General features: G+C 41.2%; 2 protein-coding genes across 4 annotated transcripts; both read right to left on the bottom strand.

Moving 5' to 3' along the window:
- Positions 1-908: 908 nt before the first annotated feature.
- Positions 909-6,118, bottom strand: b3gat3 (beta-1,3-glucuronyltransferase 3 (glucuronosyltransferase I)). Of its 3 annotated transcripts, none has more exons than XM_083937372.1 (8): positions 5,980-6,118; positions 5,567-5,674; positions 3,540-3,711; positions 3,219-3,402; positions 2,904-3,065; positions 2,678-2,764; positions 2,363-2,566; positions 909-2,077 (listed from the first exon to the last, which is right to left on the bottom strand). In XM_083937372.1, exons 2-8 carry the CDS (start codon positions 5,658-5,660, stop codon positions 1,979-1,981), a joined length of 1,002 nt encoding a protein of 333 aa, XP_083793498.1. In that variant the 5' UTR covers positions 5,661-5,674; positions 5,980-6,118; the 3' UTR covers positions 909-1,978. The 3 variants fall into 3 exon arrangements, with proteins under 3 accessions (XP_083793498.1, XP_083793497.1, XP_083793499.1); XM_083937371.1 differs by having other exon boundaries at positions 5,567-5,670; positions 5,976-6,105; XM_083937373.1 differs by having other exon boundaries at positions 5,567-5,670; positions 5,980-6,077.
- A 1,335-nt stretch (positions 6,119-7,453) lies between these two features.
- naa40 (N-alpha-acetyltransferase 40, NatD catalytic subunit) lies at positions 7,454-18,235 on the bottom strand. Its single transcript, XM_083937475.1, has 8 exons — positions 17,924-18,235; positions 15,648-15,743; positions 13,822-13,874; positions 13,492-13,587; positions 12,375-12,533; positions 12,156-12,239; positions 11,670-11,747; positions 7,454-11,395 (listed from the first exon to the last, which is right to left on the bottom strand). The coding sequence occupies exons 1-8, from the start codon at positions 17,927-17,929 to the stop codon at positions 11,248-11,250; spliced, it is 720 nt and encodes a 239-aa protein (XP_083793601.1). The 5' UTR covers positions 17,930-18,235; the 3' UTR covers positions 7,454-11,247.
- Positions 18,236-27,492: the final 9,257 nt, after the last annotated feature.

The following is a 27,492-nucleotide window of genomic DNA, read 5'->3' on the forward strand; positions in this document are numbered from 1 at the left end:
TGGTGGTGTAGTGGTTAGCACTGTCGCCTCACAACAAAAGGGTTCCTGGTTTGAATCTGGGCTGGGGCCCTTCTTTGTGGAGTTTGCATGTTCTCCCTCTGTCTGCATGGGTTTTCTCCGGGTTCTCCGGTGTCCTCCCACAGTCCAAAGACATGCACGTGTTAGGTTAATTGATGACTCTTAAATTGCCCGTAGGTGTGAATGGTTGTCTGTCTCTGTTTGTCTCTATGTGTCCTGTGATAGACTGGCGTCCTGTCCAGGGTGGACCCCGCCTCATGCCCGATGTCAGCTGGGATCAGCTCCAGCACCCCACGACCCCGACAGGGACATGTGGTTGAAGATGAATGAATGACTGAATGAATGAATGAATGAATGAATGGAATGATAACTCCTCCCAAACACTGATCACATATCAGCACTGGCAGTAACTTAAATTTAAGACGTCTTCCTTTTTGCCTGTAAACAGTTGAAAAGCAAAGTTAAAAATAACTTACAGATTAAGGCATGAATGAGGGAAGTTTAAAAAAAGACAATGAAAAAACATGTCTAACATTATCTGGGTTTATTTAAGGACAGACATAATCACAATGTACAATGTGAAGAACAATATTACAGTAATAAATACATAATACACCAGTAGAGGATTGACTTACAGGCACTAATGACACTTAAGCAGGCACTAGCTGTTTTTACAGTATCATACAACAGTAGCCCAGGAGCACTGGCTTATTTTGCTCTTTATTAATCCATTTATTAGGATGTCACAGAAGAGAATAGAGCACAGCTCCAGTAGCTCAATTCATATTTGAAGATTATTTTTTTTTTCAAATATACTATTGAAACACTGCTACTGAAAATTACCAGGGATTTCCTGCCTATTAAAGGCAATTCAAGTCTTTTTCCTGTCATCAGATTTGTATGAGTTTCAGTAGTGTTGTTCCCTTAAAAATGGTCCACAAGCCGTTTGTTTTTAAAAAGCATCCCTAAAAACATACATATAAAAGTACTGGCTTGAACTAGCTGCTGTTATGACACTATTTTAAATGCAGCACGCTGAGCTTTTACACTTAAACTACACTGGGTGTGGAACCATTCGTCCTTGTATTTGTTGTCGTTTGTGTTGCAGCACATCGTTGGTACGTTGCACCACTTGAGTATGTAGACCAGGTGTATGAGAGCATAATAAATACAAGGCAACAACTATTTAGCATAGTTCTTAATTCATTTGGGAATTTTGTGGCTTTTGTACATGTTAAGAATATTATTAACTGTATAAAGAAAATGCACCTTTGCTCCACAATAATATTACCTTAAAAGCAAATGCAGACATTTGGATTCGACAGGTTGCATAAAGATTATTATCATGCTTCTGGTGGTAATGTTCTTGAAAAAAAAAACATCTATATGGCTGAATAAGGACTTGTATAATCACACAATAATAGAAGCCATGCATGAATAAAGTCCTCCATTGCAACTATATCGAGACGTGAGTGGCAGCACTGATGAAGCTGGTTACAGATCAGATCGAACCAGCAGAGGGAACAGAGACAGGAGCGGGTGTAGCTCAGCCATATAGATATCTAAGTGCCATCAAATGATGCAAGCAAAAGTATCGGTAGTGTAACAGCATGGCTTTAAAAGACTGGCGCCCCCATCAGGCAAACTCCAGAGTCGCCCACCAACTGTACTGCTGGATAAAGACGCCTAAACTCACTAAACACAAAGAAAACCCTGATACATACACTGTTAACACACACACGCACACACACATTCAATATACACACACATACATTTACAACCTGACACTAAAAAGACAGTCATAACCAGAGACATTAAAATGTGACCTCTAACAGATATTCTTTTTTCTGTTTTACAGTATTTACAACGCAGAGTTAAATTATGCAGCATTAAACAGCAGAGTACGCATTCCAATGTGTGTGTGTGTGAGTGTGTCTTTGTGTGTGTGTGTGTGTGTTCCTCAGACCTCCACTGCACGGTCTGAACCCAGTCCCTGAGCCTGCAGAGCCTCCTCTCTCTTCATCTTGGGCTTCTCTGTGCGTGTATGCCACACAAGTACCTAAAAAAAAAAACCACACACACATACACAAAAAGGAATGAATGGACATAAAATCAAATACAAAATGTTGCCTAAAAATATACTGCAACTAGTGAGTCGCTGAAGTTTAAAGGCCCCATATTGTAAAACGTGAGATGTTCATGTCTACTTTGATAATAAATCAGGTTGAGGTTCTTTATAAATCCTGTGAAAGTATCAAAACGCTCGACCCACAGAGAACTCAAATCTTCCTTCTCTCTTTATCTTTCTCTTTATCTCTCTAACACACATGTAACACACACTCACTTTGGAGCAGTTGTCTGCTTTAGGCTCCAGTTCATCCATGGTAACCAATCCCTGCAGCAAGCTGCTCTCCAGGAAGCCCATTGGTGCATCGCCGTCAAAACAGGCCTCTGGATTTGCCAGGACCAGTTTGAGGGACACAGCGAAGCCGGCCATGTCCATTGGGAAGGGGCGACTGGGACGCCAGCCGGTGTGGAAGCGAACCACCTTAGAAGAATCATCACACACAATAACAGTCACAGGAGTCGCACAGTTGGATTCAGTTTGGCTAATAAATTGGTGATTTTCATGACAAACCACAACATAAAAAGCTCCCACCTTTCCTCCTTCAACCACGGGCCTCTCATATTTCATCCCTCCGACCAGCCCCACCGGCCACACCGACACTCGCTGGGTGCTTCTCATCTGACACAAGACAAGAGGAACTTTGGTTTTCTCCTTCAATCGTGGCACATCTACAACAGACTCAGCTGTGGACACCCGTAACAAACTTGGATGACATGCCCTCGGCTGAGGCTCATTAAATTAACACTCCAACACCCACCTCTTCAAATATCTGCAGGCTGTACGTGTTATCGTCATCGGCGAAGTAAACCACTCCCTGCTGGTTGTCTCCTCCTGGCTGAGCCCTTCTGTCCTCTCTGAGCCAACGCAATCCCTCATTCCTCTGCTCAACTCCACGAGGCTTCAGCCAGCTGGGGTCACCCTAAGGTGGAGAGTAGGCATTCAGACGGAAAGTTTAAAAAACACTCTTTTGGTTCATAATTAAGAGGAAAAATATGTGTTTGAGTCAAAACTTCAGGAGACAAGAATGTAGACGGATTGGTGTGATTTTTAGCTGCCATGTCTCTCTACCCACCTCCTGCAGCTTTCGGTCCTTGGCCGTGGGCATGTGGAGGTGTGTGTAGGTCAGGCCGCTCTTCACCAGAAGGTCAGTCACCAGTGGGGTCTTGTGTGGCGAGTCCTCCACCACGATCCAGTGGAGCTGAGAAACATGGAGGAAGGTCTGGGAGAGACGAGTAAGCTCGGCCTTCTGCACCAGCCTGAACAGAGACAGACAGAAGTCAGAGGAACGGTGTGTATGTGTGTGAAGGAGAAACCAACACTAATAGAGGAGGGTGGAGATGAAGTAGGCGTGTGAGCAGGGAATGAGGTAAGGAAAATTGCCTCCAGTGCTTACCTTGCGTATGTCGGGGTGATGACAAAGATGGTGGGCTTAGCCTGTTGTTTCTGTGGTTGCTTGGTCGCATCGGACTTCCTCATCTGCTCCTGAAGACGGTGCAGCTCGCCCCGCAGACGAGATATGGTTCGGTCTTTGGGCAGGTCGTGCTCTGTGCAGTCGCAGCGCTGACCTGCAAAGGGTTTAAAAGACAAGACAGTTTAAAGTACAGTACAAAAGCAAAAAAGGGACTTCCTTGCCTCGACAACTTGGATACATGAAAGCTGCTTTGTCTGTGGCTTTGTCCACACGAACACATGTATTTTTGAAACCGAACTGTTATGGAAAATTCCCGGTAACTGGCAGAATGGAAAATTCCCAAAAATATCTCTGTCCACATGAAACCGCAAAATCCACCTCAAACAATGTCATGCACATGCCAAAGCAGTAGGTGGTGATAGGACTCCTAACAGGGAGGCCATTTTATAAAAATGAATAATGGCGAACCGAAACCGGGCAGATTCCTTCATGTGTACAGACAGAAGTTGAGTTACTTCTCACTGTCACTCAGGAAAAAGTTCAGGAGGTGGCAGTAGCTCAGTCCATAGGTGACTTGGCTGGGAACCATAGGGTCACCGGTTCAAATCCCCGTGTGGACCATGTATGGAGTGTGGACTGGTGGCTGGAGAGGTGCCAGTTCATCTCCTGGGCACTGCCAAGGTGCTGTTGAGCAAGGCACCAAACCCCCAACTCCTCTGGGCGCTGGTCACTGGCAGCCCCCTCGCTCTAACATCTCTCACCATAGGCCTTGTTTGTGCATGTGTGTATTTCAGGTCTGTGTGTGTAACATTTCCCCGTGCGGGATAAATAAAGTAATTCTTCTTCTTAAAAAAATGTGGATTGGAAGTCGTGTTAGTCCAAGTACGGGGATATACAAGTTCTTGTCAGCTGGTCACGTCTAGAGCGCTCCACAAGTCTCCATGGATACAACTTACCGTTTACCGTCGCAGTGTGAGGTCAAACACTGCCAACAAGAAATTGCGGTTTTCATCAGTTTTGCGGTCCACGCAGGACTGCTGAAACTGGACTTTTCGAAAAAGTTCACTCTGGACCCCGGTTACAAAAAAACTTTTTAGGAGCCGACAACTGCGGTTACGTGTGGATGACAGGCCAAACCGTGCAGAGAAACACACAGTTTCAAAAACACACACGTTCATGTGGACGGCCCCTGTGATGTTCACAGCCTATTATGCTGACGGACCAAGTCTTGATAGACCTTTTCACAGCAGACATTTTGGAGCAGCTGATCATCTGACCTGAGAGAGCGGGCGTGTGTATAAGGGTGTAGAAGCTCAGATAGGTAGGACAGGGCAAGGCCATTCAGGGATTTAAAAGCAAATAAAAATAAAAAATATTTTAAAATGGATCCTAAAGTGAAAAGGAAACTAGTGGAGTGAGGCTAAAAGGGGGGAAATGCGCTCAGGTTTACGTGTGCCACTTAAAAGACGTACAGCTGCATTCTGTACCATCTAGAGACGAGCGATGGAGGACCCACTAACCCCCACATACAGTGTATTGCAGTAATCCAGACGAGTGGTAACAAAGGTGTGGATTACCGTCTCAGAGTGCTGCCTTGAAGGAATTGGCTTTATTTTGGCCTTAATCTGTCAAATTTAAGATCAGGGTCTACTCTAACTGCTAGGTTTGAGACGCTAGGTTTGACATACTGGGCCAAGGAGCCCAGATCTACAGGGGGTCCCCGTGGTGCAGCCAAAAAACATTACTTCTGTCTTTTTCTCAGTGAAATTGGAAAAAGTTCAGCGCCATCCAGGCCTTTAAGTCGTTGAGACACTCAATAACATTAATGAAAGCTGCATTCCAATTAGGGGAAGCCCTGATTCTGTGCACGCAGGCTAACTGGAGCAGCTTTCTGGGACACCACATTGAGCTGAGACATTGTGAATGTTCATTATGTCAATTTCACCTGTGCTTTTTTCCCCACTATGAAAAGTCAAAATGTCCTTTGAGACCCTGTGGAGAGCACTTACCGAGCTGCATCAGTGCATAGATGAGGCCCAGGAGGGAGACCATGAAGTAGAGCACAAACACCGTCTTCAGCTTCAGCTTCATCCTCGTTGCCATGGTATCCTGACTATCTGAACAGGACGACAATATTATATGAAACATGGAAAACAGGCACACAGCATTGCTCGGAGGGATATTTTGTTATTCTTGTGTCAGTTACTTTTGCCTTTAGGCTGTGGGAATTGTTAAATTCAGTTTCTCACCGGTCACTCAACATTTGAGAGAGGGATAGCATTCCTAGTCAATGTTAGCCATACATTTTCCAATGCAAAGTGTAACACGTTCAAGCCGAGTTAAGGGTTTGCGCACGCTAACCCTGAGAAGGTCGGCTAGTATGAATATGCTAATATAATAATATATCACTTTGATGACTCACCAGAGGACGACAGGAGCGGTAGAGTTGAACTAGCAGCTCACAGGTTCATGCCATCTTGGGAAGAAGTGAGCAAAGACACCTCAGTGCATCAGAACATCCATCCATTCAACACTTCGCTTTGCAGCGATCTACCAACAACTTCCGGTTTCTGCGCGACGCAGTAAGGAGTCCCCTCAGCACGTGTACAATCACAAGTAGTTCCGCATGAATCCTGCACTAGCTCCATTTAAAAAAAAAAAAACGTTGGCTAATATATTGTAATAATTAAATTAAAAACTGTCCATGCTTCCCCTAGTATAACGCATATAAACATAAGGAGTCGTTACTGTGGAAGTCAGGAAGGTATCATTTGTTTTTAAAAAGATTAAAAGTTAAGAACAAAAAGTAATTGGAAATTAAAATAATGCAATACTATTTACATTTAATAATGTATGTTTTAAGTAAGTATTTAAACTTTCTAATTAAGTCCATTTAGCTGAAGTGAATTCAATAAGTGCATTCCACCACGAGGGTACTAACTTTTTTATACAGTCTGTGGTACAAATCCAGAAACCAGAATTAAGTTAAGTGCACTAGCTTTAAATAAACCAAACTACAAAGTGCTACATACAGGGTTCCTACATATTTTCCATTTCAAAAATCCAGACTTGTATAGATATAGATATATTTGGGGGTAAAATGTTTCATCTGAATACTAATTGTTAGATGCGTATGTCAATAAATGGTTCTAAAATCCAACTTTTAACACGTATGTTAACTTCTGACTATGTATTTCATTTTGTTGCCAAGTAATTACAAGACATTTTTACGTACGTATTGTAGCTCATATAGGTAAATTAACTCCAAACCGAGACATGTTCAACGCACAGCATTTTATTCAAGCTAAATGCTTCAAGAGTTTAATTAATAACTGAACCTGCAACCCGTACAGAGAGTCACAGTAGGGATGGAACGACAAAAGAAAACTGTCTTTTTTTACTCCATCTAAAGCCAATGAAGCAGTTTCATATCATCTACAGGTCGGCTATGTTCATCTCATCTCATGTCATCTTCATCCGCTTATCCGGGGTCGGGTCTCGGGGGCAGCAGCTTTAGCAGGGGACCCCAAACTTCCCTTTCCCGGGCCACATTAACCAGCTCTAACTGGGGGATCCCGAGGCGTTCCCAGGCCAGTGTGGAGATATATGTTGCGTTTGTAAACTTATTTTGTTTTGTATATATTAATACATTTTATTTTAGAAAGTGAGATAATATTCCGGAAACAATCCAGACATTTGTCCATACTCTTCTCCCATACTTCTACAGATCTGGAAATGACTCAAATTAAACTCCATACTGCGTAGGAACCCTGTACATTTTCTTAAGGAAAATAATCCAACTTCTAAGCCAAGATGCAGTCGAAAGAGATGCATTTTAAGCCTGCGGCGGTAAACGTGTACACATACAAGACAAAAAAACAAAAGGGAATCTCTGGAAAAGTCAAACAACTTTCCTTTATTTGTAACATACAAATAAAACACTGACAAGGCAGAATGACTTAGTTTTCCCTTTCATTGTAGTTTATGGACAGGACTGTAACACACACTCTCAAACATGGAGTTTTACTTTGAACATGTTTTAAAAAGTGTTTCACCTGTAAAAGGCCAAGAAATGAAAATGAAGATGGATCCACAACAGCTTATATATATTTATATATATACACACACAGAGAAAAGACCGAGTGAAGGATCTGTGATTTTGTGAGGGTGTGTAACCATTTTCTAAAATGAAAGTACTCCGTGACTTAAAATAAACTGGATAAGTTTAGGCTCGTTTTGAAACGTAACATCTTCACAAAAGCATTTACACTTTTGGTGAGCCATATTAAAAATAATGTTTTTTAAAAAAAGGCAGCCCACCTGTCTGGATTTCATGGAACCAAGTACTGATCTAGGGTCAGCTCAAACTTTGTGTCATCTTCGCTTTCATGCAATTTCACATTTCCAAGGCATAGAGGAGATTTTCCTTTTACAGTAACCTCGTTCTTCAGACGCATTTCTTCAGAAAACTGACTCTAGGTCAGAGCTATGGTCAATCCAATCCAGCAGACATGGCTGTTGAATAAAACAGATGAGGTTTGATTACGTTTGATTAACCTGAGAGAGAGAGATAGACTGTGAGCCGGTTGATATACTACCACTATGTACAACACCCTCTTTTTTATTGTCACCTGTGCAGTACAAAAATGACTTTACTTATTGTCCTTATCAGAAGGTAGTCTAGAACTTAAGTAAGAAATATGTTGTTTAATTGTTTTTTTTTGTTGTTGTTCATGATCAAACAAGCATGAGACAAATAATGTCATCTCCAGGTGCTGAATATCTTTGTCTCTACCCAGTCTGGAGTCTTTTTTTTTTTGGTGAAATATAACATTTTGTTCTTTAGTAACACAGATTATTTCAGTTCATTTAGGTGTAAGAAAATGTCTGTCAACTTCACATTTCAGTCTCTCCTGCTTCACATACTTTGACCAGGCATTGACCTGTATGAAATCTCAAGTTGAGCCTTGATATGACCTGTTTTTAAAAAACATTTCAAAACGTACCAATCGAAGCCCTTCGCAGCCACTCTAGATAGAGGAATCTTTACACCCATAGCATAAGATCTTTTATACACCTCCAGCCCACATGTAAAAGCTGTACAAACTGACTAAAGTCCTGGAATTAAAGGGTTTTATGGTGGTTTCTAGTTGATGAGCACTTGAAACTGTCCAAAATACCCTGAAGGTTTGTAAACGTATGATTCAACCAGACCGAACCCTTTCCAGATTGACTAGTAATGTGGTTTCCAAAATCCCAAGTGGAACTCCTACCAGAACCGTAGCAGTAAGATTATTCTGGACCAATTCTAAGTGTATTGGCAGCAGATGTACAGTAAAAATCCTTCAGTACTGATTTTTGATTTGTGCCAAGATTAGTGATAGACGATATTATCGGCCGATATTTGCATTTTTTAGGTGTATCGGTATCGGCCGATCCGGGCTGCTGCATTCGCCCTTAGTTTCTTCCCGGCATTATTTACAGACAGGCGTCAACAGGCAGCTCTGTGATGCTGGAGACACCTTTTTTTAAGTTCAATTATGTTCCTTTTTCTTTTCTTTTTTAACTGAGACTCAGAACATTTTTTTATCATCATTGTGTAATTTTTATGATGTAAATTGAGGGAGAAAAAGTAGTATTGGCTCCAAATATCGGCTCAAGAAAATCAGCAGTCTGTATCGGTCATTGGCTAAGGCTGATGGGAAGGGAAAAAAAATAAAGAAATCGGTATTAGCGTCAGCTCTAAAAAATCTGTATCCGTCGATCCTTAGCCAAGATGCGTTAAGGAACATCAAAGTTTAGGCTTATCTTTAAATTTCCCACAACTCCTCCATCAGACTTCTAACATACACTGGTGTCCACTGGATTTGTATGAAATATTAAAGTAAGACCCGCATGAGGATTTTACACACATGTTCAAACAGCGCAGCTAAAGCTCAGAAGTAGAATTGATCATTGATTTAGACTACGAGTTTTGATTAACCTTTCTGCTTTTTTGTCATACAAACTAATAACATTGGGCTGGGGAAACGGGTGATGATTGAGGAGAGGAGGACAAATTACAACCATAAAAAAAGAAAAACACTCTCGGTGCTCTATAATTTCTGTCAATCATCAATCCATCCATCCATCCAATCCAAGTTCCCTTCTCCAAGTTAATAGCATTCATCAGCTTCAGGCGGCCGCATAATGAAACGGTGACTTCTACCAATCCTCATCCATGTTAAATCAATATGATTTGCTCATGCTAACAAAATATGTAAGAAGGGATGGAGGATGGTATTAGTATTTTTTAAACACAGCTAAAAAGGTAGCGTCAACATCAACTTGTTTATCATTAGTACCTCTTGGAAACGACGTGAACGAAGAGGCAAGCAGGAGTAATGCAATTGTACAAAGGATGAGAGCAACGTGAATTGGTCTGCGGGAATTGGTTTGTGCCTTTAGGCCATGGAGGGAGAACAGAGGCAGAAAGAACAGGAGAAAGGAAAGGAGGCTGCAATTTCACAGAACTGAAGCACGGGAAAACACGTTATGGGAAGTGGGAATCTGTACGCACGGAAACACGAAAAAAAGACCATGTAAAAATGAGAGCGAATGATTTGATGGACTTAAGACATCCATGTCTTCAGTAAAGCCGAGAACAAAGTTTCAGTTCATGACATGTACTTTCTATAAAGGGAATATGGCTGGGGGTTAAAGCAAGTAGAACAAGCAAAAGATTCATTCTGGGATTATTTTCTGGGTTGGATGCAGAATTGACAGCAACAGATGAGATGAATTTTCTTTTTTAACTCACGAGTGAAAGCATAGTAAAGAAAAAGGCAATCTTGAAGATCTTGTCACATAAGTTAGAAAAATTAAAAGCAGGAAAGCCTGAATAGAGAATATGGGCGGTGCTAATCGTGTACTATAACCTTGTAACGGTAGTATAATAACAACAGGTGATATTACGGTAAAACAGGGCTCTTGAGTACATTCAGACAAATCCTGGGACCCTGGTTAAGTGAGACGAGCTGGTATCTTCAGTGTGAGGGCCCCAAAGAAGTCAGGGGCCGTAGAACAGAAACTGTCTAACTCTTCTAATCTGCTTAGTGTACATGGTCAAATGAGTGAGGGCATGATTTATTTAGAAAATGTAGTATGAAATACGGTCTTGAAGTATGACGTTTCTATAATACAGCCTGAGGCCGGGTCCCAAGCCGTAGAGTAAGAAGCGCTGCCGAATGATTGAATACAGAACAGCACGTTCGGGGAAGAGAGCAGAGTGGGATAAGGTTCATTGCAATGGTAGAGATAGTCAGCAATGCCTTAGCTTTTTCTTCACTGGGAACTTCTAAATGTCATCAGTAACTGGGATAAGAGAATGAGAGAGGACGATTTGGACATTGAACCAAGAAGTAAGAAGTAAGAAAGAAAGAAAAAGGAGCTATGTGTGAAAGCTCACACTGCATACTTTTGCGTTTGTAGCAGGAACACACAAAAAAACCAACACTGAAATCTCAATCCATAATGCAAAAACTATATCTGTAGCCAGATATTCTGCCATTGGTTTGTTTTTAAACGGCACTCTACAGCCGGTCAAACTCAAAATGCTTGCAGAGTAGCAGGCAGCCCGAGCTTTCACACACACGCCATGAAAGTTGCTGGCTTTTAACCAATGAGAAAGAAAAGGTGGAACCGAAGCAGATCAGTGGCAGCAGCCCCCGCAGTGCCCGCCCCCGTGGGTGTGTCCCGCCGAGGCCTCGCCGTGTTTGGTCCGCCGGCTGAGGATCTCGTAAGAGCAGTCGTCGCCGCAACAACCCGACATGCTTGGCGAGGTCTCATCGATCTCAAACCTAAATGCGCAGAGAGAAAGAGAAAGAGGAGTCTGTTAAAAAGGGTTAAAGAGGTCAGGTGCCTTCAAGTTTTTCATATCAAAATATATATTGCAAAAGAAAAAAAAAAGTATGCTGCAATGCCAGTTTTTTCCCCAATACTGTGCAGCTCTCCTATAATATAATAGGCTGGAGAGTAATGCTCCCATCAACAGAAAGCATGAAGATTTCAAAAGATTAACATCCCAGGTCTTTTTCCTTTAAACTTAACTTCTCCATATGTAAAATGACTCACTGTAAAGCTTCTCTGAAGAACTGGTAAGCCCCGTGGTTGTGTTTGAAAACTGTCAACATCACTTTCTTCATCTGTGTACTGGACAAGGAGAGCAGGAAGAGCAGAAAACACACACATTTGCCTTAGTTTCTCATGACATGGTGCCCTGTGGATTGTTTTTGTAAACAAACTGAAGCTGTGTTTGCATTCAGTGTTTCTCACCAAAAACACATTGTCTGTATCATTGAAGTTGAACATATTAAAATGCATTTTCTTTCTCAGAAATATTTTTAAAAGTCGATTTTTTAAAAATATACAAGACAAATATAGAATAAGGACAACTTTAGTCTTTAAAATCACATTGTGATTAACCTGCATCTATAGTAATTAGCAGAAAATACAACCATTAATCCATTTTTATGTATTGTCATATTATATTGTTATTTGTGCACAAAACATCTCAATTTCACACATCATGATCACCATGATGGCCGCTGCAGATGGTACCTGTTAGCGATGAGCTGTAGTATCTGGATAAGGAACTTTCCGAGTCCTTTCCTCCGCACTCTGCTCTCTAACTGAACCTCATAGCTGGAGAGTCAAGACAACAAGTTAGAGCAGATTCAGCAGCTCCAGCAAAAGATTAAAATTCACATTTTCTCCAGTCATTTAACTAAAAGCTACAGGTGGAACTTAAATCCACAAACTGGTGGAAGGGTGTCTTACCAATATAAAACCTCCTCTCCACACTCCACGTCGAATCGGAAGTGAGAGAAGGCCACAGGGGAGGAGTCGCCGTCGCGGGCCAGTAGGTACCACGCCCTCTCGTCGTTCATCTCCTCCCTCTTTTCCCTCTCCTTCCACCCCCACTCGCTCTGCTCGTACCTACAGCACGGCAAAAAAAAGAAAAGAAAATGGATCATTCGAACGTGACCTTGCATGCTAATCTTACCCTCACACCATCAGGCTGCCCCAACAGTGCCACTCAGAAAGGACACCATTTTCTAAATGGAACAAATGAAGATTCAACTAGGCTGGCTTTCATTTGTTAAATTGAACATGACTCAAATTATGGCAAGGTGAGAGAAGATAAACTGTTGTAACTTCTCTGTCTCAAATCTGTCTGCCTTTTCTCTGCTCTCCTTTCCACATTCTGCACAGTGAGTATAATTTAATTTAATTCATGCTCATATATGTATGTTTGAAGCCACTCCACTTCCTCCCACTGTACAAAAGTGAAGCCAAAATACCCCGGATATGGGCGCTGCCATCTTGTAGTTTTATTACCAGAGTCTGCGCAGAAGTGATCTGGAGGTATCTAAGTCCTGTCTGACCAATCCAGAGTCGAACACAGCTGATTGATGGTGATGTTTCACTCTGTTTTTATAGCATCAATTAGCTCTTTTAAACCAAACTTATTAGAAAAATTAACACGTTATGAAAAAACAGCGTGATCAGAACTACCTAAATGACGGAAACCATCTTTGAGAAAAATGTATTTGAAGTGTACTTTCATTTTTTGTTTGCCCATGTCCCATCCACTAACATGGAGGGGGCAGAGATTATGATCTAGACTGCAGCCAGCCACCAGGGAGCAATCGAGATGTTTTGGCTTCACTTTCGGGGAGCTGTCAACCCCTCCGTCTTTATATAGGGTCTATGGTTTGATGTCACGCTCCAATTCTCCTACACACAAGATGTTTCTGGCTTGTCTGCACTTTTTCTTTAATCTATTTTCAGCCGTAATCTACCACTCATAGCTACGCAATCCTGTTCATCTCTGTTAAAGATGGCTCACTCTGTTCCTGAAATAGACCTCAAACTACAAGAACAGACTTCTTACAGTGTCTGCATGTTGGCTCTGGTGAGTTCGAAGGCCCACTCCACAGACAGCGGGTTGAGGGTGGTCACTCTCTTACACTCTATCTGCAGGTTCAGCCTGGATGGAAGCACAAGTACACAGGGTCAATAACATCAGGTATGTGTGTGTGTGTGTGTGTGTGTGTGTGTGTGTGTGTGTGTGTGTGTGTGTGTGTGTGTGTGTGTGTGTGTGTGTGTGTGTGTGTGTATATATGACTGTCTACTACCTGGACTAAACAAAGAACCAACCAGAATGCTGTATGTATTTCATGAAATACTCAAGTCTTTTGTAGGAGTAAAAAGCATTGCGTACCCATTTCTGTCGTACTTTTTGAAGGCTGGGAAGGCAGCCAGTGGGTCATCAAGCTGTGATGAGAAGAGGCAAAATTAGTTTAAGAGACTTTCAGAAAACAAAATGATCTTATCCCATCCCATGCCTGAGTCTTATTACACCACTCCAAATTTAAAAACGGCCATTTTTTTCAAATTAACAACTTTTATTATTAATCGTTTATCATCTTTCAAACAAAAATGACAAATATTAGCTGTTTCTAGCTCCTCATGAGTAATGATTAGCTGTTTCTCTCTGTCTTAAACAATAATAAACTAAATATATTTTGGTTATTTTGACCGTTGGTTGGACAAAACAAGATATCACTATGGGAAATTGAAGGAGGGATTTTGGCTGTTATCTGGCATTTTATGGCCAAAACAATTCATCAATAAAATAATAGGCAGATAAATCACTAATGAACATGGCCGTTATTTGCACTACATTTATGTATTTCAAAACCAAAGACTACTTGTGAATGCAATAAATCTCCCACAAGCAGACAGTAAAACAGACTGTACGTCTAATCCAGGCATCCCTCGGGAACAACTACAGGCTCTGGAGGCCCAACTGGGGCCCAAAGAGGCAGGAAAATTACAGGGCTATTAGTGTTATAGCCCCATTAGATGCTCATAATAAGTGGTCACAAAGTCAGCTGTTCCTTGCCCCTGAGAGCATACTTAATAACAAATTAAGAATACCCCTCTTCCGCACAGATTATGAGACGATGTGGACTATGCAGCTGGATGTGAGAAAAGATTATATTTTTTTTTCAATGACAAACAGTTCAACAGTCAATTCAAACAGAAGCTCTTGTTTAGGGTCCCTCAGCCCCCGGGCCTGTGCTTGGTAGGCCTGTTCAGTAATCCAGCCATACCTCTCCCGTACCTATCAGAAAAATGTTTTTTTTTTGAGCAGTGAATATACTATTTGTTCATTTGAAACAGTAGTCTAAATCAAGATCCATTGCTGTTGGCAAGAGTACAAACAAAAATAAAAGTTACTTTGGGAAAATGTCTTGCATTCCTTCTCTGTTGGCACATGAACAGTAGAAAGGGGCGGGAGAATGAACAGCATGCAACACAGAGTGCCCCATTTTGGGACAAAGTGACACAGAAAAGTAATAAGTGCAGGCAGGCCTTTTCAGAGCTTGTTGAGAAAGCAGCTACAGTTCAGCTGGAGACAGGCTTCAAAGAGGTTAATCTCCAGCCTTAGTCTGCTCTGTGATCTACTACATGGCTAGGATTTAATAATGCTGATTAATTATGCATAAGAAACATATGGCACTGCATTTGGCTTTTCCTGGCATGTGAATATCAATTATGAGCGTATTCGGGGTAAGGAGGGCAGCTCCATCTTTCGGTGTCATTACATAGAATCATGTTTATTACCGGAACTTAACAAATGATGAAAATCACAGCTCATAATGGAGGTTTTAAGTGCTGTGCCCGATGCAATCTGGATACACTGGAAAGCCTGAAACGGCATGTAAAAGAGCCAAGTGGTGGACGCTTTTATCTGAAGCACTTAGTTGGAAAAGTGCATTTATTTTTAACATCAACACAATGCCATTATCAACTTCCAGAAGTGCAAATGTTCTGCTTGTTTTTGCAGTCAGCAAGCAGCTAAAACTAGGGCTGAAGGATATGACTATATGCATCGTCAAAATGATATGAATGTTGTCATGTTTATATTTGACTTTATTTTTCTGCTGCGCCCCAAAGCTATCCTCAAAAGCCCTCCATGTGGCCCACTCCTAAGGCCTACTCGGCCAGCTACACCACTGGTTAATCTGCAGCCAAAATTACCTTATTGGCTGCGTCCACTTTGGCACAGACGGCATCCATAGCTGCCCTCTCTTCCTGACGCCGGGCTTTCTTCTCCTTTGCTCTGTTGGACTTCCTCTGGACACAGGAAATAAGAAAAAAAGGATAAATAGGGGAAATGTATTGCGATGGTAGCAGATATGCAGAGGAGAAAGGCAGGGACACAGGAGCAGATGAGACTGACAAAGACATTCTTCCCCAATACTCCTTAGTCAACCACTTCTTTTAAATCAGGCCACCAGTCACTGGCAGACAATTATATATCCGTTACATCTAAAAGAATATAGAGAATGTGGAAAATTAGCTGCGGCTGGATGTTGCAGCATTGGTTTTGTAGGCCTCTAAATATGAATTACCAGTAATATTCTGTGTTTCTGTGTGTGCAGACCAAATTTGCAGCAACATTTTATCACACTTTATCACAACAAAACAGACACGATGAAACCTCAAACCTTAGAATGCACAAGCTCAACCACATACACCAATGTAAAACAAAACAAACGAAGGTCAGTCATGCAGGGCGAACAGTAGATATCACCATAATAAACACCATGATCATCCTGTATAACAATAGCGATCTAAAAAAAATAGAAAACATATTGGTATTAGTAGCTTTTATCACCACCATTTGTGTTTATATCGCTGATGCTGCATATTGCTAGCAGAGTGGTATTGGAGAAATTCTCCGATACCGATTCTCTCATTTAGCCTGCTCTGGGCTTCATGTCCAATGCTAGAATCAGCAACAGTGCAGCCATAATTCAAACTAATTACTCTGACTGCATCTATGCCTGGCAACTGAGAACACACACTTTAAAAGCTGCTATAAATATGTCCACCAGGTGCTACCATAAATAGTGATTATGAGTGTCTTTAATTACAGATGCAGTGTATAGAGAAAATTAACAATCACTCACAGCAGAAGAGGCTTGACACATGCACTTCTAAATTAGCTGTTTCTTATACTGGGTGGTGCAAAAAAGTTATCTGAAGACATTACCCTGGGCTCTGGAAATAGTGATGGAGCTTTGGGTTATTTTCTGACATTAACAGATAAATCAATAAAAGATCAAAAAAATCATGAGTTGTAGACTCAAAGATTCAAGAAGCTTTATTTATCCCGAGGGACAGTTTCAATACAAAGATGGGATAGGATCAGAGTAACAATAGCTTACAAAAATCAAATCAAAATAAAGCTAACAACAAATAAATCAAACAATTAACTAAATGTGACAGAGTGCAGCAGACAGTGGTTAAACGTAGCTGTATACAATATACAACAATGGGCAGCGTGCAATTAGCAGCATATTGAAATTAAATAAGTACAAACTACATAAGTGATAAGTGATAATGAGAGTTAAACTGCCAGTATAAGATTTTGTATGCAGCTAAAAAATGCACTACCCATCTTGAGAAGTCCCATGCATTCACATGTTAATAAAGTCGTGTTAACTGTGAAGAAACGGTCCATTGATGCTTCGCGTAGGAATTAGCCACACTCTCGCTTATTAGATCCAGACATGGGCAGAAGAGGTAACAATTGTGGTGAAGGAATGCACTGAATTACCGAGGATAGCTCCCGGCATTAAGTCTGTACCAAGCACAGAGAGGCTGCAGACTGAGCTGTGGAAACACGTGGATCGGTTTATCCGAGAGTGAAAGTGGAGGATAAACTCAAGTCTGCTTAACAGAGACTGGAGCTCAAGTTATGGAAACTACAGCATGAGTGCAGGCCTGGGCTGCTGCTGCTGCTGAGAACTACATAATTCACAGCCAACAAGTCTGAATTAATTATAACCAGGTGGGCTAAAAAAAAACACACACACACACACCACGCTTGGCTTGTTGGTAATAAAACACACACACACACTCAAGTGATTAGCAGTGATGGCTACAGCAAAGCACTCGTCATGAATATGGCATTCCTGTGTGGCTAACACAGCTAGCACGCTAACAATGGCTCACAACACACAGCAGGAGAAGTTAAGTGTCCACAGCGGCGAGGACAATGCAGTAATGCCGGTGAAAATGACATGTAAAGCTCGGGGCTAGCGCTACTATGCTAACTGGAGGTAGCTAAACAGGCTAACCGACACCTTCGACTACACACATCCACCACGGTCTCTCTTCCCCTTTCCCTCCCTCCCTCTTTCCTCCTTTCTTTCTCTCCTCTTCACCATCACCAAACATCCACCTTTCATTGTATCACCTCGCTCCCGACACGTTAGAAACCAAAAAAACACACACACACAACTCACCCCCATTTTTGCCGCTGTGTGTTATCGAGTCCCCTCTGGAGAAACACACCTCTATTGTCCCCGTGCTTTCACTGTAGCTGAGTTATTAGACAGAGAGAAGGGGGCCACATTAATGTGACAATGATAGATAGTGTTGCTAACGAGGCTAGCTGGCTGTAACACCGACCGACGGCTGTGAGAGAGGCAGCTCGGTTATTAGGCGCGAGTTTGATTAAAAGGTCATGAAAAATTAGCCTTTTTTTGTTCTCTTTAAATCGGATTGGCGCCAAGAGTGCGAGGCTGAATGTATTACAGGTCCCTTCCTTCTGCCCTTTTCTTTTCCTCTCCTCTCCGTCGAACCCAACTATGCTGCGTTCACGTACTCTCCACGAGCTCCGACTTCTGAGACCCCTGTAGGTCACAAATGGACTCAGAGAATTTAACTGAACACCTCCTTCCAAACTTCGGGGGGGAAGTCTTTTTTCCAGTATATACGTCGTTTATTTTACATTAAACATTTTGTTTAATATTTTTTATTTACCTTTTTTTTTTTTTTACATTAGCAAGTATTTTTTGGAATGAATTACCATTTGATATCCGTCAAGAAAACAACAAAATATCCTTCAAAAAGAGGGTAAAGATGCACTTTTTCAGTGGTTCACTCAGGGTTTATGGTTAAATCTGTATTGTTTTTTTTTTGTAATTTCTTTGTATGTTTTTAAATTGTGCAAACAATAAAATAAAATAAATTAATGGGGATCCTTTAATACAACTAAAACTAATACTAAAACACTCAACATTATCCTCACTATACAAACAGTGGACAAAAAGAACAATACAAGGCGAAAAATCCCCAAAATCAAACACAGATACAAAGTAAACAAGAGGTAATGGTATAATAACTAAATAATACTAATAAAAGAAGAAAAAGTTAAAACGTTCACGGTGCAATGTTAAATCAATGAAAAATCTGTCTGATTGGCTAAACATTCAACATTTTGGAATATTTGTGATGTGCTTTTTTTGTCCAAGTTACATTTTCTGAATGTTACATAGAGCAGTGGGGTCGTGGCACTCTGCCAGGAGGTCGTTGAAAAGCATTCAGACTCATTCCTTTAAATGATCAGGACATAAAAAGAGAACAGTGGCGTGCAGGGACTTATTGAAGGGCAGGGCCAAAAATGGAAAAAAGGGCACATGTAATGCATGCTTGCTACTGAAGAGGACACTTTAACACCCGTTTTGGCTCCTATAGAGGACACTTTAGCACATGTTTTGGCTCCTAGAGGACAATTTAGCACATGTTGTGGCTCCTAGAGGGCACTTTAGCACACGTTTTGGCTCCTAGAGGGCACTTTGGCACATGTTGTGGCTCCTAGAGGGCACTTTAGCACATGTTATGGCCTCTAGAGAGCACTTAAGCACATGTTGTGGCTCCTAGAGGGCACTTTAGCACACACTTTGGCTCCTAGAGAGCACTTTAGGACACGTTTTGGCTCGTAGAGGGCACTTCAGCACACACTTAGGCTCCTAGACGGCACTTTAGCACATGTTTTGGCTTCTAGGGAGCACTTTAGCACACGTTTTTGCTCCTAGAGAGCACTTTAGCACATGTTGTGGCTCCTAGAGGGCGCTTTAGCACACGTTTTGGCTCCTAGATGGCACTTTAGCACATGTTGTGGCTCCTAGAGGGCACTTTAGCACATGTTGTGGCTTCTAGAGAGCACTTTAGCACATGTTTTGGATCCTAGAGGGTTACTTTAACACACGTTTAGGCTCCTGGAGGGCACTTTAGCACGCGTTTTGGCTCCCAAGAGGGCACTGTAGCACACCTTTTGGTGTTATGAGGGACCAGTCCCAGCCTGGTCAGTTGCGTACATGAAGTGATGAATGAATTGTTGGATTTTTGTTTGGGGTGTATGAGCGTGTACAATAAGAGGCATTTTAGTTTAGTAGTTGGTCAAGTTGGAGAATTGAAACTATTTAACATAGCTTTGGGTAGTTTCCCCTATATTTTATAAGGTTATATTAAAGTTTCTAAAGCAAAATTGAAATTTGAAGTAGCAGAAAATGAAAAAGACTACCATAGACTGCAAGGTGAGCACTTGATTGTGTATTTACATCCCACCACTGGCTCAGAGTATTCATGAAAGGGTTTTTTTGTTATAGCCTTAGCTATAGTTTTTTGTTCTTTTATAAACCACACAGTACATGATTGTGGTTGCAAACAATATAGCACTGAAAACTAAATTGTTCACCATAATTAGGAGTACTACCACTAAATTTCAGCGTTATTGTGGAAATGTAAAGTATCTTGGCACGCACGATCGGTATACTGTCTCATCAATATGCCGAGTCTTACATATAGAAGAATGGAAATTATATTTATACTTTCTGCAGTGAAAAACGTCCTGGCAGCGGTGGGATTCGAACCCACGCCCCCGAAGAGACTGGAGCCTTAATCCAGCGCCTTAGACCGCTCGGCCACGCTACCTTGCAAAAACCAGATTCCGTCAGTTGATTTTCCGACGGTACTTGAAGGCAGCATTTCTTTAGCGCGAATATGGTTTCCCTGTTTAGAAAGTGACGTCGGCCTCAGAGGGCTGGTCAAGAAGTGGCCTACTCCATGAACACTGCACGCTGTTGGAGCATAACCTTTGGCCTTCACAGTCATTTCCATTCTCTGACAGAATAAGACCTTTAAACATTATTATGAATTTGTATTTCACTGTTATCTGTTGCTACAATCTAATGGGATTTATTTAAACTGCAATCTGTGTAAATCTCTGTCTGAGGGCATCGTCAGGTGTTTGGATGATATAGGACCTACACTTTTGCTAATGATTTTACTGTTTTTATTATTATTATTATTATTTAGATCTATAGCCTATTTGTCCCTTTTGATCTTGTATTTACAGTACAGTGGGTCTGCCTACTGTATTGTGTTTCATACATGTCCATATGTTTCTGAAAGTACTGATTTGTGTTGTTCTCTCTGACATCATATTTAATCACTACTTTGAGACAAAGAGGCCCAAGTCGTCATTGACAGCCATGCAGTTGGGTAGTGTTCTACAGGTTTTTGCAGAGTAACCTGTGATTTGTATATGTTTTATTCAGGGCTGCGATCATGTCCTCAGTAATAGTCTTTTTCTCTGAGCATATGGAGGCCTAAAGTACAGTTTACATTTTATAATTTAATGTTGTTGGGGTTTTTTTTTTACATGGGGATATTTTTTTATAAAAAATGGAGAAATGCACAGATAACATTTGAACAATCATCATATAATATGTCTGGCAGAGCAGAGAACAATGTAACAAAATCCTAATTAGTAGAGAAAAAACGCGGAATGATTAGGTCTCTTCAAAATGATATGCGGGTGGAGGGGCTGCTTGGACTTCTGAACACACCTCTGGCTCATTGTTATCACAATAAAATGATATAATTAATTACCTAATTAAATCAACCCAGAGGGGGAAATCAGCTCCTGTAGGTATTGATTTGAGAAATAGTTTGTCGCTTTGGCCACTAGGTGACGACGTGGAGTGTGAAATAAGTCCATTCATATTGCAGCCCTTTACATCTTCCAAACCTACAATTAAGCTCCAGACAAAACCAAAGAGCAGTAGCTATAGGACATATAGGCTTTAGTTTTGACTTGTGTTGCATCTGCTTCCATTTCGGGTGTTCTTTTACCCTGCAAGCCAATTCTCACTGTAAATGGCTGGTGCAGCACAGTGTCTCCCATCGTCCTGCAGCATATAAAACAGAGTTGCATATTTTTTTTTCATGAGGTTGGAAAGCAAACACAAACATGCAGAGGAATATTATATAAAAGTCACGCTATAGGCCCCTGTGAGGACATTATGGATCCAAGGGTGATTCAAGGAGACAAAGGGACAGCATGAAGGTCACTGACAGCCTGAGCTCAGTGAGTGCACACACACATACTCTATATGTATCTATATGTGACAGCACAGCTGTGATACTTTTGTGGACATTCAGTGACGTCTGGCATGCTGTTATACAGGCTACAACTTTTATCTGCTTAAGGTAACAGTGAAAAATATTTCTGATTTTGTCTGATCAACAAATCAAAACCCAACAATATTCAATTTATCGTCATATATGAATATATATTAATTTAATCAATCATGAAATGAGTTGCTCATTAATGGTTTCAGGGCTTATCTGTTCTGATATGTATTTTAATACATCTTCTTATGTATTTTACACTTAACCCACGTTTGTTATTAATAGTTTTAAAACATTTGCTTGTATTGCGACAGATTTCTCATCAAATCCTGACTTAACTCTCAAAATATTACGATTATCCTCCGAATCTCAGAGAACACAAATGTAATGAGCATGTATCGTTGTATGCATATGTGCAGAACGTTTTGACCATGAGCAGATGCATAAAAGGTGTTTATACATAAATTAAAATGCATTAATGTATCATTGACGTAAACAGATGCCGTCAAAGCAGGGATAACGTTAAATGAGAAAAGTTTATCTACAAGAGAGTAAATATATGAAAGCAATATTTGATAATAATAATATAATAATAATCATTTTGTGTTTTCCATCATAAATGGATACAGAAAAGGCAGTAACATATCCACCAGAATGCAGGAACTTAATATGGGCTTTGCATTGCTGTGTTTGTGAACAGTCTTTCAGCAAACAAAAAGAGTACATACTTATTCATGCATAGCCCCTATCACAGACTTACATAAAACATTACATTTGTGGAGTAATAACAAAGCTTTATGGTCATGTCTGTATATATAACATTGTGGATCAGCGCTTGTTAAAGGAGGACATGGGGCTTCAGTGGTAGGTTTCTTGTGGCTTTACTCAAACATATCAGGCAGCACAGACACAACAACACATGCCACCTACATATACCTTTCCTGCCAGGTAACACACACTTTGTTCCTCTAGTGTAATACAAAATGTTAGAAATCTGAAGATATTACATCCCTCCCCTCTCAAGTCTGCAGACATCCCTTAAGTGAAAGAGAATATAAGACATCATGAAATCAAGTCAATTCAATTACCGGTACATTAGACATGTGATCCTTAACTTAAATCCTAGTTCCTCAATACTATAATAACATACAGTGTATGTTTTTAGCCTTTACTCCCATCTTCAAAACAAACTAATACATTTCTCACTCTATAGTGTATAATAGTCTAGACTCTAGAGGACGCCTCTCTCTAGTTAGAGCGTCTCAAGCTTGTGGTTTGTGGTTCCTGCTCTACAGGACGAGGCTCACTCTCCAGCTCAGGTGGAGCACTCAGAGTTCTTCACAGGGGTTGTTGGACAGACAGATGCAGGGGACAGTACTTGTTCTGGCACCACAGTTGGTGGATAAGTCACAACCTGGGGTGTACTGGGATCTAATTTAGGGAAGTCTGCTCTGCTCCCTCCTCCTGATCTGATCAATATGTCGCCTCAAAACCTGTCCATTCTCGGTGAGAACGGTATATACTGTAACAGTGGAACCGTGCAGCTCTCAATGGTTCCAGGCTTCCATTTGTCACCGTATAACTCGATTTTCTGGATTAAAACAACTGAGTTTGAAAGTCTTATCATGATGACCCTTTTTGTTTTTATTGTTTCTTTTCCATCTTGGCTTTCAGGTCTTGGAGTAACAAATCCAACATGGACCCGGGCCTCCTGGACATGAGCATCTCTGCCGGGGGCAAACCTGTGGTAGAGTGTGCTGGGATTCTGTAGCTAAACAGGAATCTTGACTCTTTAGTTTGCAAGCTCTTCTCTCCTGGTTGCATCCTCTTCATCCCCTCCTTAAAGATCTGAACTGCTCTTTGGGCCAGCTCATTTGATGAAGGATGGAAAGGGGCTAAAGACAAATGTTTTATCCCATTTTTAGACATGAATTCTGTAAACTCAGAACTCGTAAGTCAGGCAGCGTGATCACCTCACCTCAAGGGTTACCTGAGTGGTTGCTGCGTTTACTGAATATACATCGATCCACTGAGAATGTGAATCAACTAGCACCAAAAACATTTGGCCTAAAAAAGGCTTCACACTGTTGTACACTTTGGGATCCAAGAGCTCCCTCTAGAGTAATATCAAATGTTAGCAATCTCAAGATACTACACAGAATGTCACAGATCAAATGTGCAGTTTGAGGCTAAATGAAGGGTTACCACTTCAATTATTTCCACATATTGGTGTTTACTGTAATAAGGTCAAAAGGAAACAAAAAAGTAAAGGGGAAAATTATTGAATTTTGATATATTAATACTGTCTTTATGCAGCAATGGGGTTTATGGGACCTCAAAATAAAAGGGTTAAATGTTTCTCCAGATCAGTGATTGGTTTGGTGGGATATGAGCTGACCACGCATCAAAATACAAATAAGGGCCTTGTATACTACTACTACTACTACACACACACACACACACACACACACAGTAGCCCTCCCCAGCTCGCAGATGGCCCAGTCTCTAAACCCCGCCTACAGTCTTTTGTCTTCAGGGAATCTGTCTCTCTGCTGTCGGCATAAAAACTATTTATTTCATGTGTCAGTAGGGGGCGCGACGAGGCTCTGAGAGCTGATACACAGGCCTGATGCTCATTGTACAATGAGACATACTGACAAACATCAACATTTCAGCTCAGTGTCATTGCTATCTACATGTCAGTATTTAAGATTTTCTGTACATTCTTTCTGGTGTGTGTTTGCTCGCAGGACGGGATAATGAAATTCAAGCTGCACCCCTCCCACCTCCACCCACACATATACTGACACACACACACACACACACACACACACACACAAACACACACACACACACACACACACACACACACACACACACACACACACACACACACACACACACACACACACACATGCTTAGATCCCTCTTTTCAGCTCAGCAATGCTGTGTGATGTTCCCTTGCAGACCAGATAGATAGAGAGAGGGAATCAACAGATGCAGTGTGGAAAGGAACAGAGTGTTGGATGAGGATGAGGCCTCTCTCAATGCAGAGCCTTGCAGTAAAGAATTATAACACATAGATTGGACTTCCACCCATCATGGCTATTCCACGAAGATGAAATGGTTGTACCGTGTGTCTATGGGCTAAACGTGTCTGGCATCTGACTCCTGCGGATGTGATTCCATATATATGCAGTACTTGGAAAGGATTTATGGCTGATTATCACCAACATCCAGATCAACTCCACTAAAAAAAAAAGTACAGTTAGTGGATTCCATTTGATAATACTCTAAATGTTATGTCATAGGCTTTCCCATGAAATGTGATCTTTACCAATAAGGAACTCTCCAAAACTAAAGGTTTGGATTATTATGTAGTTTTCAGTAAATATGCATGATCTCAAGAGGATGATCCCTTTCAATTATTATTTTTTTTACACTTTCCTTACATTTTAGTCAACTTTACACACAAGATATCTCATAAACTAACTGGCAGGTTGTCATGGAATCTGCTAAGCGCATTCATGCTGTTTGCATGCAGATGTTTTGAGTGCACTTACTTTTTCAGTGTGAAATCATTGTATACTTAACTAAACTGCACACTGTTGCACAGCACTGTGGAGAAAAAACTGAGAGCAAACCTCAGCATACAACTGAATGTGTGAATCGTGGCCTGGCATCGCCAGACTAATTTGCAAATGCATAATAGTCTGGAACCTCACTTCATTTTGATTTACCATGGCTGTAATCAACAGTGTAGACCAAAATGCCTCTGGATGTAACTGGACAGACCTACAACCAATCAAAGCAATGAAATGACGTAGCGCTGAGTGACACATGCAAGTTGGGTCAGTGCTTGGTCCATTTTGAAGCAGGAAATCTCAAATAACAGCTAAAGAGTACACTAAAATGTGTTTCTGAAAATATCTGAGGCGAGAAATATCTAAAACAGGAACAGAATCTCAATTTATATTTGATCAGTGTGACCTAGTTTGACAGTTCAGGAGCCTGGTAAGTTGTGTTGGACGGAGAACGCCAGTTTCGTTCGGTGACAACGTTCAAGCATGGCGCTCCTATGTCAGGTATTGTCTTCAACCTGCTCCATATGACATAAAAAGTTGTGAATGGTCCACCAAGAGCCTGGTCAGCAGGAAATCTGTCTCAGTGGGAGAGGGCCAGACATACCTGCCAGAGCAAATGAAACATGAGTTTTGCAGATTCACCTGCTTCCTATAATACAGGTTCAGAAAGAAAGTAGGCGAAAAATGAAGTGTTATTTTGAACTACAGTGGAGATCGAAATTAGAGACGAAATTATAAATACTTGATTTATAATAACCAAGGCACTTCAACACAAACCTTTATTTTGGGGAAGAGACGGTGAGCAAAATGAGAGAAAACTTTCAGATCCCTTCCAGTTATTGGTGTTATCTGGCACTTGGTGACAATTTACTTAATTGTTGGACACACCCTATTTATCTGGCAACTCTCCTGGTTACTTAAGATATCAGCTGCTCTAAAGTGACTGAAACCCTGAGACAGCAGGTTGTCCAGATGCAGCCATCACGGAAAGGTTGGGTGTTCATAGTCTGTGATTTTAGGAATATTGAAACTTTACAAGGACAGAGATTCATTTAAGTCCCTCAAAAAGGCTGATCGTACACATAAAACAAATGCACGAGACGACAGGATTATGCAAAGACTCTAAATGGGGAATCGATGCAGCTGGAGTTGCTCACCAGTTCAGTGGTGAACAGGGCAAGGATCTGTCTCGGCACACAGTGTCTCATCTTTTAAGATAATTTGGAATGAAAGTCAACTCTGCAGTGGCCAAACCTCTCATCAGCAGAAAGAATGAAAAGGCGAGACTTGCCTTTGCTGAGGAGCATGTCGTGTGGACAGAAGAGATCTGGTCTAGACTGCACTTCAGTGATGAGAGTACCTTCAATTTATTTGTGTCTGATGGTAAACATTATGTTGGGCGTAGGACTGGGGAAAGACTGAACCCAAAGTGTGTGAAGAAGTCAGTTAAATTTGGAGGAGGAAGTGTCATGGTTTGGACAACATTTTCTGCAGCAGGAGTTGGGCCTCTTGTACAGCTACATGGCAGGGGAATGCAAATGTTTATGTGAACCTCCTTCAGCAACATGTAATACCTCTACTGCAATTGTCTCCCATTTAAACCGCAATTTTCATTCATTACAATGCCCTCTCTCACACTGCAAAACGGGTTGAGCAGTTCCTTGAAGCTAAGAACATTGAAACAATAAAAAAGGCCAGCCCAGAGTCCAGATCTAAACCCCATAGAGAATCTCTGGAAAATCCTTAGCGACAAAGTAATGTCTAAGAAACCCACTACAGTTACTGAACTGTGGAAGAGACTGAGTCAGAATGGACCAAGATCAAAGCAGAGCAGTGTGAGAAACTAGTGATGTCCTGTGGGAGCAGATGTGCTGAAGTCATTCAAAGCTGTGGCCTCTACACTTCCTGTTAATTTTTGAATCCTATAGAAGAAAACAGTGTTGAAAATTTTCTCTTCTGACACAATGGTTACTAATTTTCTTCCCAAAAAATAAAGGTGTCTGTTGAAGTGCCCAGGTTATTTAAAAAAA

Source organism: Echiichthys vipera (genome assembly GCF_963691815.1).
Source record: "Echiichthys vipera genome assembly, chromosome: 22".
In the NCBI taxonomy this organism is placed as follows: Eukaryota; Metazoa; Chordata; class Actinopteri; order Perciformes; family Trachinidae; genus Echiichthys; species Echiichthys vipera.

Excerpts from the sequence above, each read along its gene's own strand:
- b3gat3 (XM_083937372.1), bottom strand. The coding sequence starts at position 5,660 with ATGGCAACGAGGATGAAGCTGAAGCTGAAGACGGTGTTTGTGCTCTAC. Across the intron at positions 3,712-5,566 it reads CTATGCACTGATGCAGCTCG|GTCAGCGCTGCGACTGCACA; the intron begins GTAAGTGCTCTC and ends AACCCTTTGCAG. Across the intron at positions 2,567-2,677 it reads CCGTGGTTGAAGGAGGAAAG|GTGGTTCGCTTCCACACCGG; the intron begins GTGGGAGCTTTT and ends GATTCTTCTAAG.
- naa40 (XM_083937475.1), bottom strand. Across the intron at positions 11,748-12,155 it reads CTACAGCTCATCGCTAACAG|TACACAGATGAAGAAAGTGA; the intron begins GTACCATCTGCA and ends CTCCTTGTCCAG. Across the intron at positions 11,396-11,669 it reads TTCTTCAGAGAAGCTTTACA|GTTTGAGATCGATGAGACCT; the intron begins GTGAGTCATTTT and ends CTGCGCATTTAG.